General features: G+C 33.8%; 1 protein-coding gene across 1 annotated transcript in view; it reads right to left on the reverse strand.

The window, feature by feature from the left end:
* KIFAP3 (kinesin associated protein 3) overlaps nt 1-17611 on the reverse strand; it is a 146623-nt gene that overhangs the window by 58498 nt on the left and 70514 nt on the right. Inside the window, exons 11-15 of the mRNA XM_052653813.1 lie at nt 10915-11015; nt 3180-3288; nt 1595-1707; nt 985-1150; nt 244-369 (exon numbers count right to left, since the gene is read on the reverse strand). Coding sequence (XP_052509773.1) covers nt 244-369; nt 985-1150; nt 1595-1707; nt 3180-3288; nt 10915-11015 — 615 coding nt within the window. The remainder of the gene's footprint in view (nt 1-243; nt 370-984; nt 1151-1594; nt 1708-3179; nt 3289-10914; nt 11016-17611) is intronic.

The following is a 17611-nucleotide window of genomic DNA, read 5'->3' on the forward strand; positions in this document are numbered from 1 at the left end:
ATAAGCGCAGGGTAGTTATCTATAAAATTGGTCCTCAATCACTTTATAGGAACATTCTTAACCTTGCAACCTAAAGCTATTTGGTATTATGCTATCTAATTCTCGTAAAATGTATATTTAATTCATTTTGCTAACTATATAATTTAAGTAGCTATAAGATGAGCAATGCAACAAGATAATATATTATCACTGCAGATAATGGGTTTATATATTAGCATAAAAATAAGATAAATTATAATTTACCATTTAGCAACTCAATGAGTGCAGGGATTATCCCAGATTTGGCTAGCAACGCAGCACAAGAGTCATCCATAGATACAGTTCCAATCATTATAACCACTTCTAAAACAAGGTCATCTTCTGCAGCACCTAGTGAAGTGAACATCACAGAAAGTTTTCATTGAAATGTCCTGATACAAATCCTTTTATATTTCCAAGATTCTAATCCACAGAAAAGATATTGAAAGCTATTAAATCAGTTCCTATGAATCTTTAACATGTACAAATTTGTCCTTTTCCCAAAGTTCCATGTTCAGAGAATTCCATTCCACAATGACAGTTCATGGTTTCTGGAGTAGTAGAGAGGTGGTATTGTATTTTCAATAAGTCTTTGAAAATATAAATGAATGACAATGTAAACACAGAAAATAGGAGTCATTTCAATGCCTCAAAGAACTTTGTGTGTGCATGTGAACTCATGTAGAGCAGGATGGTTATCTGTTAATTTTAAAAAGGGTGGATAAAAAAATAGTAAGGCAGGATAGGAAAGGGAAACTAATATTAAGAAAACATTGTTAGGGAAAATAGTATATACATATAAGAGGAGAACTAGTGACTGCTTTTCTGGGAGAAAGAAATTAGAAGTAGGGCTAGAACTAGAGGCCTGGGAACATAGTATAATAGTGGTCACAAAATACTGCTCTAGCAGCTTTACCCACAAAAGAGAGAAATAAATCATGCAGAAGTGAAATACTTAGCACAGACCTGGTTTTAGTTTATCCTTGAGGTACGGAACCAGCTTATACTCCTTAAGAACCAATTCCCAGTCTAAGTCTGGAATGGTCAAATTTGCAAGAGTTCCTAAACATTCAATCACAAACTCCTCCTCTTCATCATTAGAGATCTGAGCAGCAAGGTCCCCAACATAATCCTGAATAAAACAAAATTTAATATAAAATTAAAATATTTCTACAGAAGAACTAATCTACTAATTTAATGCATAGGAAGATAAGTATCAAATGTGATTCTCTTGTTTTAATTGTAGTTCTTCAACCACTCAATCGTGTCCGACTCTTTGCAACCCCATGGGCTGCTAACTTGCTAAGGGAGTCTATGGGGAATTGGTTCAAGGCAAGAAAACTAGAGTAAGGTTGAAAGGGTTAGGGACAGGGATCATAAAACAAAAACAGTATTAAAACTTACGTTGAAATCTCTAGGAGCTAAACTTCCAAGGAAGTTGATAACAAGAAGAACCAACTTGGGTCATGAATTAATATTTGACAAGAGTTAAGGAAGAGTTATATTCCAAACACAGCACTTTAAAACTTCAGTTCCAGGCTATTTTAATAGACAGAAAGCCAAAGACAACACTTACAATAAATAAATTTTTAGTTGGTCCATCATGCTGGGAAATGTTCCTAATCATTTTCATCAGCAATGGATCCTTGAACTTCAGAGCCCTCTTCATGAGCATCTTCAGTCCGTTTCCTGATAATAACAACAGAGAAATTCCCAAATAAAATTAAGGTTCATTTAAATTTAATGATCTTTAAAATTTTCAGCTCTCAGAAACCCGATTTACACACAGAAAATACATAAATTTTATAGAATCTATTAATTTTAATAAATGTATGCCTCTCTATAATTCATATATTATGTCAAGACAGAATATTTCCATTCACTGCAGAAAGTTCCCTTGTGCTTAGCTGATCTCCCCAACACAATTACTTTTCTTTTCTCCTCCTCACATTCCTCTTTTTTGTATTTTCTTTTTAAACACAGATTTTTGCCTCTTCTAGAATATCACATAAGTGGAAACACAGTATGTATATGAAATGTGTACCACAAATTTGTATAATATAAATACTTTTTGATCCATAAAAAGAGCATTTCTAGAAATTTATCGTAAGAATATAAAAATGGAAACATGAAAGATTCAAAGAAAGAAAAATTACTGTAGCATTGTCTGTAAAAGAAAAAAAGTGGCACAAACTATCCAAACAACAGATTAAACGATGGAAAATCCTTTAATGAGCGATTTTTTCAGCTACTGGCAATTACATTTTATAAAAGTATTTAATCACATGGAAAGATATTCAGATATTATTAACTTTAAAAAACATGTCACCAAATATAAAGAATCCCATTTTAATTTACAATATGCAGAAGCATTGTACCAGTTTTATCTATGACTATCTCTGGATAGTGGAAATAAAATTTTTTATTTTTTCATATTTGCTCATTTGTACTTTTTGATAACTTACATGTATACTTCTCAAATATAGTTAAAACTATTGAGCAAACTCTGAAATACCAAAATGCATGACAAATCATTTTACGAAGATACTACAGAAACAAATAGTTAATACATTTTTACTGCAACATCTTACACTGTAACAGACTGCTTTACAAATAACAAGTTTTGTTTCACCTAGAAAATATTTTTAAAAATCAAATTGCAATTAAGGGTAACTGACAAAACACTTTACTAAATGTTACTGGAGAAGGCAATGGCACCCCACTCCAGTACTCTTGCCTGGAAAATGCTATGGATGAAGGAGCCTGGTGGGCTGTAGTCCATGGGGTCGCTAAGAGTCAGATACAACTGAGCGACTTCACTTTGACTTTTCACTTTCCTGCATTGGAGAAGGAAACGGCAACCCACTCCACTGTTCTTGCCTGGAGAATCCCAGGGACGGGGGAGCCTGGTGGGCTGCTGTCTATGGGGTTGCACAGAGTCGGACACGACTGAAGCGACTTAGCAGCAGCAGAGAGTAAGTCTGCTCATGATGTAAGAATATTTATGAGTCTGATGTTTAAGGATTTGGGCTATAATTTTTTAAATTATAGAAAGATGTAATTCACATATTTACTATAATTCTTAATTCCTTATTATCTATTTTCTATCATTTGCCATTGGCATATTATAGAGATTATCCATGAAGCTCAAAGGCACTAACCTTCACAGATAAGCTGTACATTCCTTTTGTTAGCAGCAAGATTAATGCAGAAAGAAATGAGTTCCAAGTCAATTCGTTCATCTGAACACTCAAAGAGCATCTTCATTAACTAGCAAGAAGCACAAGACATATTTCATTTAAAACACCCCCGAACACATGAAAAACACAGGCAATGTTTAATCATAGTATGTTATCGTAGATGGTATGTTGGAAATAATACAATTACATTTTCAACATAGAGTAGGCTTTTACTACTGAATACCTTAGTGAACTATTAGATGCTCAGTATTAAATATAAGCTTTCAAGTACAGTGGAGAATGTAACAGAAACATCAGATAAAGACTTTTCTTTTAAGGATTTAAAATATCGTGGGGAAGTAGAACACTCTGAGCAAAGAAAACAGCTTGTGCAAAGGTTGTAAGGCAGGAAAAAATGTCATTCTTCTGAAAAATTAAAAGAAAGCAAACATGGATGGAATGAGGGAAACAGTGATAAAAGAAGGTAAAAGCCAGAAAATGGAGGGTCTTGAAGTACATGTTATGGATTTGGGGCTTCATCCTAAGGAAAACAGGAAGATGTTAAAGGCTTCCAAATAAGGAAAGTGTCAGAATAAGATTTATGTTTCAAGAAAATCTGACCAGTGTAGAAAACAGATTGAAATAGTGTAAGAAAATGTGCTAAGACTATCTAAAGGGCTAGCAGAAAAGTCCAGGTATGGCGATGGCTGCTCGGATTAGTTAGAGTAGTGGGGATAGAGATAAAAAGGACACCTCAGAGATATATTTAGGAAAGACAATCAAACAGGATTTAATAACTGACTGGATGTTGGCATTAAGGGAGAAGAAGAAACAAAGATGACTCCTAGGTTTATACCCTGAACAACATGAACAATGGTGCCAATGCTTACCCAAAGACAGAAACTAGAATAGGAGAAAACCTCAAAGGGATGACAGTAATTTTGGCTTTTGGATATGTTGAATTTAAGCTGCCTATGTGACAGTCTAGTGCAGATAGTCAATAAAAGTTATAAACACAATTTTAGAAGACATGTGTTCAGACTGAACGTATGATTTTAGGAATTGTCATTTACGGTTGATAACTGAACCTGCAAGGTCTGACCCAATCATCCAGGAATGTATATAAAATAAGGAAAGAACTCTATTTAATAAGAGAAAAAAGGATGGGTCTGGGAAACAACAGACAGAAAAAGAGGAAGGAAAGGACAGGCTACTTATGCCATTTAGCCATATCTACGTTTGTCATGATAAGAGGTCATTGCTATATAATAAAGGAGAAATGACAAATCTTATGCCATACTTTTGAGAAGCTAGTCTACTATTATTGGTAAATAGTAAATTAACAATGCATATTATGTAAAGATATTTTTCTCTTAGTCAAACTGCTAACAATATATGGAAGTTAATCCTAAAATTTATAACCTAAAATTTTCTTATGTTTTATCTCGAGGCAATACCTTTAAGATCAACATGTCTTTGTTGATAGGTTAGACCTTATTCTGTTAAATCTTGTGGTTATTTTCTATGTTAGTTCCAAATAACTTCTCAGTTTCAAAAAGGATACATGGTCAACATATCATGTGTCTGTAAAAATTAATCTTACTTTTATATACTAGCAATGAATTAAAAACACAAATCCACTTAAAGCTGCTCCAAAAAACACTCTGATACCATTCTAACAAAACAATATGTATACATGTGTGTCCGTGCATGGGTACTGTCACTTCAGTCTTGTCCCACTCCTTGTGACCCTATAGACTTCTCCCACTCTTTGTGACACTATGAAGCCCGCCAGGCTCCTCAGTCCATGGGATCCACCAGGCCAGAATATTAGCGTGGGTTGCCATGCCCTCCTCTGGGGATCTTCCCGACCTATGGATCAAACCCTTGTCTCTTGCACTGCAGGTGGATTCTTCACAGCTAAGCCACTGGGGAAGCCCATGTATGTATGTATGTATGTATGTATGTATGTATGTATGTATGTATGTGTGTGTGTGTGTGTGTGTGTGCAAAATTCATTTATTTGCTGTGAACTGAACAAAAACACTATAGCCGGTAAATGGTTAGTATGTATCATGCCTTTTCTCACAGAGCCCCTCTTTAACACAAATGTTGCCACTAGTGGAATCTTTAATCACTAACACTTAATAATGTTGCAGAACAACAAAATATCTATGGTATAGATAAAACAACCCTAAATTACTGGATATACATTTAACAGATTTTGCTACCTATGTATTAACTATCAGTTAAAATTAAATTATAAATTAATAAAAATGTAGATGACAGTACTATAAATATATACAGTATGTTTTTCATACTATAATTAAAAACCTACTACATATAGATTTCTTTCAAACTTCTCCTGATACAAGAAGCTTTTTAAAAATAACAAAAGTCTGTTTGTTACATTAAGGTAACGCTTAAACAAGGCAAACTATGTTGTTATTTACTTGAAATTAATCTTGTAGTATGAAACCTGCCCTTAAAAATGGCATTATAGGTGATTTGTTAGAAGCTGAGGGGTTTTGTTTTGCCTTGTTTTTGTAATTTCTATGTTAAGTTTTGTGGTGAAATATTCAGGAGCTAGCTTTTTAAAAAATAATGGTGGTTTAAAACCTTACCCAACTCCCCATATTCCCAAATCAAGACTAAATGTTAAAGAAACATCATGATATAGAATTAGTTTTTCACAGTAAGAGAGACACTTAAATTTTAATTAGAGCACTCACACTTTAAAATATTTAGTTCAAATTCCATGTGCAACATTGTCTTTAATTTGATTGTTACAGCACTTCAAAAGTAAATGTAATTGCTAACAACTAGGAAATATTAAAACTAGATTTGCTCTGTTTTAACTATGTCCATTGTCATCTTTTACTAATTTAACAGGAAGGCACTAAAAGGGCTTCAGTCTTTGCAATGAAGAGGCAATAGTGTTCAATCAGACAAGTCCCATATTGAGTATCAGATACCAAAGACACAGGACTGAAATCACTGTGTCTAGACTCTCTGGCACCTGACTTCACTTATTTACCAGTGACCAGAGGCCAACCCCCACAGCTCGCTATATTCACATACACCTCTACCAGCACCACCCCCCTACCCAAACATCTTTGAATGATTATGGCAGAACTTTGCATGCCTCAGGAATCTCTTCTGACTGGCTACTCCCTAACTCTGCTGTTTGAAGTGATGCTCTGGTTTCTGAACTTCAGCAGATAATGGCAGGCAGGAGCAAAGGGGGCTGTCAGAAAGGACGTTTACCAGCATTCAGCTAAAAAGAGGCATGTAGATCAAAGAGGGGCCAAATAGGACAACTGTGGTGGAAAACATGTGGATTACTATGAAGATTCTTGCACACTGTTCTAGGGAAAAATATTGAATAACACCATGACATCATTACCTAAACATGTACTTTGGCCATTCTATTACCAATAAATACTTTTTATAAGCATCTGGATGGCATTTGCACCTATTTAAACAAAACATGCATCTCAGAGGTCTAAATAACAATGAACTGTTAATGTGTACTCTTAACTATTATTAGAATACAACCATTAACTCCTGGTTATCCCCAAGTATGCTCACCTGAAACAATTCACCCACTGAGACCATTAAGATCATATATGAAGAAAGACTTGCCCTGACCCCCAAATTTTATAGAAAACCGGGAGAGGAAAAAATTAGAATATATTGGATAATTAGAGGCAATAAAATACAAAAGAAGAAAAGCAACATAATTGTGGAAGAGATTATGAGGCATGATGAATTTATAACACCTACTCTGAATGTTAAATAATTTACAAAAGTGAGCTCTAATTATAGAGCATCTCAATCTATTTCCACCAAAGTCCAGCTCTTTAAGAATCAACAGAATAATTTTTCCCCAAAAGACCACCATTATGTACCTATACAACCTCTTTAGGTTAATCTAGTTTATGAAATGCTATTCTATGAGCAGTGTTAAGACACTGTTTATTTGGACTAATAAAATTCTGAAGAAAATTTAAAAAGTACAGTATAGGCTTCTTAAGTGTAAACACACTTAAGAAAATGAGTATTTAAATTGGACTCTGAGTGGTTTCAAAACAGTGAGAACTATTTACTAATGGCATATTGTTTTAGTACAGTGTTTCACAGTTTATAAAGTTTCTTTACATATACAGCTAACGTAATTAAAGAATGTGACCATACTACCTATTCTTTTTGATTGCTGAAATGAATATGAATGACAATTTAATCACCACTTTCCTACTATCAGGCTTCCTATGTGGTTCAGCGGTAAAGAATCCGTCTGCCAATGCAGGAGATGCAGGTTCGATTTGGGGGTCCAATTCGTGGGTCGGGAAGATTCCTCAAAGGAGGAAATAGCAACCCACTCCAGTATTCTGCCTGGAGAATCCCATGGACCGAGGAGCCTGGCAGGCTACAGTCCATGGGGTTGCAAAGAGTTGGACATGACTGAGCAACTAAGCACGCAACATTCCTACTTTCAAAGTTATTTTAGGCTTGTCATTTGAAAAATTCATCTGTAATTTTTCACAATATTTACTACACAAAAATTAATGTGCATAATTTCGAAGTGAACAAAGTATTACATTAATTCTAACATATTCCAAAACCCAGATATATAGTTTTATTTAAGAAAGTTAATCAGTTGCTGTCACAAATGAGTTTAAAGCTCTGCTAGTATTATAAACATTACTTTGAGTAGTCAATATTTCTGAAAGGAGTATCTTTTTAATTTCTGAAGGAAGCCTGGAAATTTCAATGTAATACCAAATTTTCTTTCTTTTACAATGTACTTTCATAATTGGCACTAGGTGGCAATTAAACCATGTCAATTTTTCCCCAATATGTCAAAGTTGAGCCTTATAAGTACAAGTTATAGCCTGGATAGCACTTTAGGAACAAACATATTCTAGAGTATCATTTACTTTCTCAAACTATGGCTTCATACTAAGAAGTTTCAGGATGTTTACAATATAATAACTTGAAGACATTTTGAGCTTTTAAAAACAGAATATAATAAATTAAAACCCCCGAACAATGACCATTGAATGAATTTTCGAAGATTCTGTTCATGAAATATAGATCATAAATATCCTGAAAATCCCTCTGCAGAAATGTTTGATGTTAGAAAATTATCTGGCAAGGAAATATGCATGAATTTTGCTCTTGAAAAGGTATGGAAGAATTTTCTTCAGTCTTTTAACTACAATAATATTAATGTTTCAAAAGAAATCTAAACAGACTTTTATTTCTGATTATTTACTGAAAATAGTTTTATATCTTATGTTTGAGATTATAAATTCTATGGTATAGAGTGAAGGGTAACTCTGAATTAAACATTTAACAAAATAAGTTTTCCATCTCTTTTTAGTTTACATTTCTTTTATTTAATGTCATTCTCTTTAAAATCTAATCTGGATAAAAACAATCAATTTAGACAAAATATTATTTTTTCGTTACTGCTTTCCAATTTGTATCTTGTAGTCAATGAAGTTCTGACACTAAATGGGTTTGGAAAAGAATACCCTTTGAAATTGTGAAGGAAAACCTTTGGAACATATGGAGTGAGACTGTAGTAAATCACTTGTAATCTCCCTTTGACATGGCTACTCTTTTATTGAAAACTTGTTTGACAAAGAGTTTGATTACACTTTGCATCAGCTCTAGTCTGACATGTGTTATCTCTATAAGAACTTGCCATGTTAGATAAAATATGCAGTATATTTGAAGGATGTCTACTTTCTGTAAATAAGCATAATTAGTTTATCCCCTGATTTAAAAGCCTAAGAAATTATCCTTGAGAGTTTATCAGCTTTTTAATTCCATGTGGATAAAGTATTAAAATTCTGGAATAGCAAATTCAATTTTTAGAACTGTTTTATTAATTTGGGATGAATAGAAGGATTAATAAGAATTAATAAAAAGAAAAGTTATGGTCTTTTTTTTACTACATATTAATCATTTGTCCAAATAATACACATTTAATAACTTACATTACGCTAATAAGGAATTACCTAGTAGGAGGCTTAAGAAGATTACTTTAATAAGCATAATTTACTATTCATATTCTTCTAAAGTATCTCTTGAAAGTGTTATATTTTTATTGTATATTATACATCCTGCAAGTTTTCTTTTATTTATTTATGTTGGCTGTGCTGGGTCTTCGTTGCTGCATGGTATTTTCTCTAGTTGTGGGCACTGGGGGTTACTCTCTAGTTGTGGTGTGCAGGCTTCTCTTTGGGGTGGCTTCTCCTGTGGAGTACAGACTCTAGAGTGCACGAGCTTCAGTAGTTGCAGAACATGGGCTCACTCAGTAGTTGGGCTTCCCAGACTCTAGAGACAGGCTAAACATTTGTGGCACAAGGGCTTACTTGCTCCAAGGCATGTGGGATCTTCCTGGATCAGGGATCAAACCCATGTCTGTTTCATTGGCAGGCAGATTCTTTACCACTGAACCACCAGGGAATCCCTGCTTTCTCTATTTTAGAAAGCTATATTATAAAATATAATATTAAAAATCAGCCCAACTAGTATTCTGATCAGCAGATAATAATCAAATTAGTAGAGCTCAGTTTAATAAAATTAATGGCACAATAGTGATTTTGAATGTAAATTCTCTTAAGAGTAAAATCACATACGTATGTGGTTTAGTGGTAAACAATCCGCCTGCCAATGCATTTGTTCGACCCTGAGTTGAGAAGATTCCCTGGAGAAGAAAACAGCAACCCACCTGAGTATTCTTGCCTGGAAATCTCATGGACAGAGGAGCCTAGCAGACTACAGTCCATGGGGTTGCAAAAAGAGTCAGAGACGACTTAGCGACTGAACAACAAAGAATCTCAACCCTTACAGTTCATGAAAGAAAATCACTAAACTCTTTCAAGACAAATAAACCTAACATATGAAATATACTAAACAACTGAGTTGTAGCAAAAATCTTTCTTGAGAACAGTGCTATAAAAGAAAGTAAAAGTATTTTGATGAAGCATTTTTTTCATCAGAGCATGCAAAGCATTTAAAACAGTTGACCACAAACAAAATTAAAGGGCAAATGACAAAGTTGGGAAATGTCTGTAATATGACAAGGAGTTAAAATGGTTATTATATATACAGATCTTATGTATTAGTCCCAAAATATTGACATGCCAATGGAAAAATTATCAATAGAAGTAAAAGATTTATAATATAATGTCAACAGTAAAAATGTAAAAAATGTTCAATCTCACCAATATTCACAGAATGCAAATTAAAAAAACCCCAAACATTCCATTTTTAAAGAAATGATAGTATCTAGTGTTGTTAAAAGTGAAATGATAGTTGGGAGAAATCAACTCATGTCTTCTTGGAAGGTAATTTGGCCATATTGTGTCAAATACACAAAACACCTTTTGACTTAGTAATTCTACTTTTAGGAATTAAAACTAAAGAAAAAAATCGAGATATGATTAAGCTTCTATATACTATGATTTTTTCCCACATTATTTCATTTGCTTACATATGTTCATTTACATCAATTTTTATGGGATAAATTAGAAAGTTATTTTCATTTTTATACTGTCTGTACTTTCAGACTGTATATAACAAATTTATATTACTTTTAGTAGGGAATTTTTAAAGAAAAAAGCTATTTGACAAATCAAGAGAAGAAAGCAAAAAACACATTTTTTAAACGATTTTTTAAAAAAACACTTAAACCACTCACCTGTGGTATGCAGTCAGTATATGCAAACATTGATTTAAAGCGGTCATCCATGCTTATGTGGTAAAGAACACACATTGCTATTTGTTTGTAGTTTTCATTGCCTGGAAATAAGACATCATGGATATGGTGAGATTTTATATTATGCTATGCTTTGCATGAAATGACCACAAAGAAATTAATTTTTTGTATAATAAACTCAAATTAATGCATTAAAACTTAAACTATGGAATCAATAAAAATCCTTATACAAATTCTAATTTAGAAAATATGAAATTTTTCTAATTTAGAAAAATATGAACATTTTGAGCTTCCTATTTCAATTTCCCTGCTTGCCACAACTAGAGAAAAGCCTGCCCAGCCAGGAAGACCTAGCACAGCCAAAAGTTAGTTGAGCAAGCTCCGGGAGTTGGTGATGGACAGGGAAGCCCGAGTGCTGCAAGGAGGGGCTGCAAGGAGTTGGACACGACTGAGCGACTGAACTGGACTGATTTCAATTTCAAAGTCTGGAGCACACCAACTGCGAAATATCACTAAGTTCCAAGAAATTGCAAGTATTTTACAAGGTATACTTGTGAGAAAAGTTAATCACAAACTGAAGAATTAATTGTTCTCAGCAGCCCACTAAAATGTAGATTTGGCCACTGGCCTCCCCATCCCTGTTTTATCAAAATATATTTAACACAGTTCAGTGATATGTACAGTAAATATAGTAAACAAAAAAGTTTATTTAATTTCTATGAATCAGAAACTGGAAAAAGAACATAAATGATAAAAAGTAGAACAGTATTTGCAACATTAAAAAAATATATGACTATTCAATACAATATTGTAATTAGCCTCCAATTAAAATAAATAAATTTATATTAAAATAAATAAATAAAAACATTGATAGATTGAACAGAAAAAAAATACATGACTATGAATTGCTAAAGGGTATAATATAGACTAATAAGCATAGTCTAAGGATTGTCTTAGAACTTCGAGGTAAGATTATTCTCGTTTTATACACCTTGAAACTGAAAAAAGGAAAGTGAATAATATATCATAGATTTGAAAAATAAAATGGAACTTGAATATGTCATTTAATCCTTCTATATGCTTTCATATACCATATTTTGAGGATCTTTATATGATCTCAAAGTCAGTGACAAAACTTGACCTAGAAAAATTGTTTTGCTAAAAAGTTTTATCCAAAAAATAATATTCTTTAAAAAATTTTTGGTTATAAGAAAATCTTGGGAGATATTTGGAATTAAAAAAAATCAAATATGTACATAAATTTAATTAATATATCAAGAAAATTTTAAATATATTTTAACAAGGAAGACAATTTCAGCACCTGTATTCCTATGTCAACTATAGTACAAAATTACTAAAATACTTTGTGTTTTTTTAATAATACTAACTTATATTCTTATTGAATTTTTCAGATATTAGATATATCTTTGTAAGGTGGTGAGCAATTCTTAGAGGACATAAACTTTGGTATTCTTACAGGATCTGTATATGGAATTTTGTCAAAAAATATCTGCTGATTGATTCTATTTTTAATATTTAAGAAGCAAGGTGACTATAGTTAACAATTCTCTAGGCAAGAATACTGGACTGGGTTACAATGCCCTTCTCCAGGGGATCTTCCCAACCCAAGGACTGAAACTGGACCTTTTGTACTGCAGCAGATTCTTTACTGTCTGAGCCACCAGAGGAGCTGTTATAGTTAACAATTAGTTAACTATAACTAGTTAACTGTATTGTATATTTGAAAGTTACTAAGAGAATATATCTTAAAAGTTCTCACAACCAGAAAAAAGTATTGTATGTGGTAACTAACCTTAACTTACCTTACAGTGGTATAGGTAACTAACCTTATGTCTAAACTTAACATATTTTACAATACATATATATATATCAAGTTATCACCTTAAACTTACAATTGCTACATCAATTAGATCTCAATAAAGCTGGAAAAAAACACAATGTTATATTTAAAAAATCAGAGGCTAAAACTGAAAAAATAAGCACAAAGACGTCACTGGTTTTATAAGATCTTCAGATGTAACACAGAAGTGTTTTAAGTAAAATCTCCAAGGGTCTTTTACAGGTAAATTTAAGAAATATAGTGAGCCTCTTTCTACAATCTTGTTTTCATGGAGCTTATTATGTTAGACAAAAATATATCATATGCTAAGAAAGAACAATGTGAATCTTCAAAACAGTCTGTCAAATCAATTTTGTCATCCTTATGTGTCAGAAGGGGAACCTAACAGAGAAAAATACTTCCTACATAGCCATGTTAAACAGCTGAGCAGGGCTTTAAACACAGGTCTCTCTGACTCAAAAATCTTCACCAGAGGTGAAGTTATATACACACCAAAGGTACATTACAATGTCTCTCAAATAGTTTTGTATCATAAGGTGAAATGGTCTTTCAAGAGGTACTATTAGCAGATATAAAAGACTGACATATGCTGACATATGATAGGGTAAAGCACATTTTAAAAAAAGAATTTTAAAAAATCAACACTTTTGCACCTTTTTAAATTGTTTGGCTACAGTCTATTTCTAGGGACTCTCACTTTTTAAATTGTTTGGCTAGAGCCTATTTCTAGGGACTCTCAATATCAATGTAAAAATAACTTCATGGTGTAAAACAGAAACAGTAAAATCTAGCATATGTTTGTCAGATGAATACACACTAGTAAACACTTTCATCTTCACTAAAAAACTATGAATTCACTATACTCAACCACTTGGAATATAATATATGCAGAACCTACATTTGGAGGAAAATGTAATTGAAAAATTGTGAAATAACTCCAAGAAAGAGAAAAGTAGAGACTAACTGGGTATTCCCAACTTCATTATTCTGCTCTGGGGATGAGAGCAATCTTAACAGAAAAGACTTGGGTTTGCATGATATGTAGATTAAAAATGAAAAATTCCAACTTTCTTCTCTAGAGAGGAAAAGTATCTCTTAGGGTTTTGGTCAGAGTATGTATACTTTACAGTATTTAGCTTTTCTTCTGGGGCTGAGATATTAAAAAATCTTTTTAAGGAAGTTCTAACAGTAAACTCAATATTCTGAAGGCACAATCTCTTTCCTTGCTATTCCAGCTTCTTTCTGTATGCTGTTCACCTGTGGGTAGGTTCTAGTCCTACTTAGTTTTTACAAAATATTATTTGAAGGTATTTTCTGTATGTAATGGATTAACTGATCAATAGGATTCTAAGTCACACAACTTACTAAATAAATGGTAAAAGAAACAGAGGAATCAATATCCAAATTAAAATATTTTTTAACATCGAAGTAAATAATCAAACATTAAAATTCAGAATGGCACTAAGAATGAAATATGGAGAAGTGAAGTGGCTCAGTCGTGTGTGTGACTCTTTGCAATCCCATGGACTGTAGCCTAGCAGGCTCCTCCATCCGTGGCATTTTCCAGGCAAGAGTACTGGAGTGGGTTGCCATTTCCTTCTCCAGGGGATCTTCCCGACCTGGGGATTGAATCCAGGCGCTTTACCCTCTGAGCTACCAGGGAAGCAATACTAAATAAATGGTAAAAGAAACAGAGAACTCAATATCTAAAATAAATGATTTTTTAATATCAAAGTAAATCATCAAACATTAAAATTCAGAGTAGCACTAAGAATGAAATAGGATGCTATTCTGTTTGAGAAGAGTTTGTCTACTGCTGGTATTAGTTAAAAGATCCTAAACTGCAGGATTCTCCTGGTACATCCATTCATGAAAGGCGAGAGGAAACAAAGATTCACTTTTAAGAGATCTGTGCTCCATAAACAGGATAACAAGGAAGGTTTTCTAGAGCAAATTATATGTGTGCATACATATGTATGTGTGTATATGTATTATATGTGATTATGTATCTGTATCATTATCACTTACAAAGGACAACTCAGGAGAAAGGGTATGTGATATAACAGAAAGTCTACAGTCCTAAAATTACAGTCATTTTTTAAAAGTAGATGAATATGCCAGAAACATCTCAGATACAATAGCTTATTAATACATTACTTTCTTTTTTAACACAGCAAAACCCTCTAGTTTCAAAACGTAGGATGATTCATTGTGCTACCTGTTTTAACTCTGTTCTTCTGTGCTTGCTTTCTCCTTCTCCTCTCCCCATATTCATGGGACAGAGAAAGGTGAAAGCTCCTTGAGTTCTCCTATACCTTCCTAATTCTTTATCTGTGATCTTCTATTTTAAAAAATCTCTGAATATACCCCTGCTGCTGCTAAGTCGCTTCAGTCGTGTCCGACTTTGTGGGACCCCATCGACGGCAGCCCGCCAGGCTCCCCCATCCCTGGGATTCTCCAGGCAAGAATACTGGAGTGGGTTGCCATTTCCTTCTCCAATGCATGAAAGTGAAAAGTGAAAATGAAGCCACTCAGTCGTGTCCGACCCTTAGCGACCCCATGGACTGCAGCCCACCAGGCTCCTCCATCCATGGGATTTTCCAGGCAGGAGTACTGGAGTGGGGTGCCATTGCCTTCTCTGGAATATACATATATATCCCTAATTTCCCATAATCTTAACCTATAATGATTATCATAATCCCAAAATGTGCTAAAAAGAAAGGACTGAAGGGAACAGAAGTTTAAGGGATACAAGGCTATCCCAAAAGATTGGTGGACAGCCAATGTTTACATAACTAAAATTCTTTGAGAGAGAGGAAGACAGAATTAAGCAAACTTGATAGTTCCTATTGTATGTTAAGCATATATTTTCTCATTTAACCCTTAAAACTGAAGAGGTAGATATTATCTTTGATTTGGAGAGAGCTAATGACATTCATTAAGGCTATAAATCCTTCAAAAGTAAACAGCTATGAATCTGAGATTCAAACCTAGGTCTGACTATAAAGCCTGTGTGCACGTACTCTCTAGTAAGCAGGCCTTCCAGGAAATAGCATAAAGGGTGAAATAAAACCTAATAAACAGGAATTATTATCATTATTCCTTAGAGGCACGGTACAGACAGAAAATGCAGTTAAGAAGGGACTCTATAGGATCTGGGGGTCTTGGGAAAAAAAAAAAGGTAAGAAGATGATAGAAGAGGGGAAGAAGGGAGATGAAATGCAGAAAAGCAATCAGTTATTTATCAGAGTACCTGTGTCCAGATGCAATAGGTTCCAATGGATGAAAGATCCTGACAGGGACAAATTACATTGTGTCCCGAGCAGTATGGGAGACTAGCTCTATAGCCATTCTGAAACTCATTCTCACTGAATTGGACAAGAACTGCTATCAAGCAGAGCTTGATTTTATGAGAAAAATGAGGTGCTTAAATGCTTAAAAGTTGAATAAAGTGGTCAATAGAGGCAGTATACCATTGTGGTTCAAAGCCCAGGCCCTAGAGGCTGACTGCTTAGGTTCAATTTGTGGCTCTGCCACTTACTAGGAAAAATGGCCTTCTGAGTGTTATTTAAATTTTCTGTGTTTCAGTTTCTTCATCTATGAAACTGGAATAACAACTATATCTATCTCAAAGAGTTGGTATGCAAGGATTAGGTGAGAGAATCCTGGTAAAACAATTAGTACTGAGTCTGATACACAATAAACTGATTCAATAAATGCCATTACTTACTATTATTATGTTGAAAATAATGTTTCTGTTTTACCAATAGAACACTATTCTTGCATTTTCTTTTAAATTTATTTTTAATTGAAGGATAATTACAATATTGTGTTGGTTTCTGCCATATCACGTTTTCCTAATATATATGCTGTCTTTGTGGTTTTCTATCCTCAAGATTTGACTGTAGTTTAGAGGTAATGCAGGTTTAAGAAGCAGCCAAGATTCCTCTGAGATGGCTATACAGGGTTCACAGGTATATTCTGCCCCTGCAGGTGAGCCACTTGCTCCCAGTCACTTTCCTGTAAAGCTCTTTTATACCCAAAGGATGGTCTTGGGAGAGTCATCTTCTGTCTCAAGGCTCCGTTCAGTGACCCCTATCAGCTTCATCTGAATCATTCATCAGCCTCTCATTCTGACAGGGTTATAAACCCCTTACTCAGAACAAAAATTGGGAAACGAAAATGATTAAAGGATAGATAACTGTCACCAGTATGTGTTCTTCCACCACCACTACCACAAACACACTGTGAACCTCTCTTCCTTCTGTCCTGTAATAGAACTTCATTTCACTCCTAGAGCAGGGAACAGCTGTGGAGGTGATGGGCTATAAGATGAAAGGATACAGAGAGAAACAGTCTGAAAACACAGAAGACAAACCTCACAATTAACTATATTACTTCACTTATCTTTAAGTAGCAAGTCCCGGGCAAATAAAATGTATAGGTGTTTCCCATTTGTTTGAGCTGAGCACAACTATACAATAGAAACTGAAATACAACCAGCACTACACCAGAGATGTATATTTTTTTCCCTTGAGGAAAGTGTGAAAGGGGGTGATGACAGATCTAAGGGACTACAATACTGCACGCAGAGGTCATATCAGCAAATATACCCAATTTGCTGATACGTCTTCTAGATTTTATCTGGATAAAGTTTCCCTAGAATTCAATCAATTGATTTGCAAATAACTATAAAATTGATTTTCTTCTCATTTTGTATTTAGGAAATGAAAAAAATATAAAATGACACGTCCTTTTATTAAAAAATGATGCAAATATTTTATAAATCATATTATTACCTATATATTACCTTGATGG

The sequence above is a fragment of the Budorcas taxicolor genome, chromosome 16, assembly GCF_023091745.1.
Source record: "Budorcas taxicolor isolate Tak-1 chromosome 16, Takin1.1, whole genome shotgun sequence".
Taxonomy (NCBI): Eukaryota; Metazoa; Chordata; class Mammalia; order Artiodactyla; family Bovidae; genus Budorcas; species Budorcas taxicolor.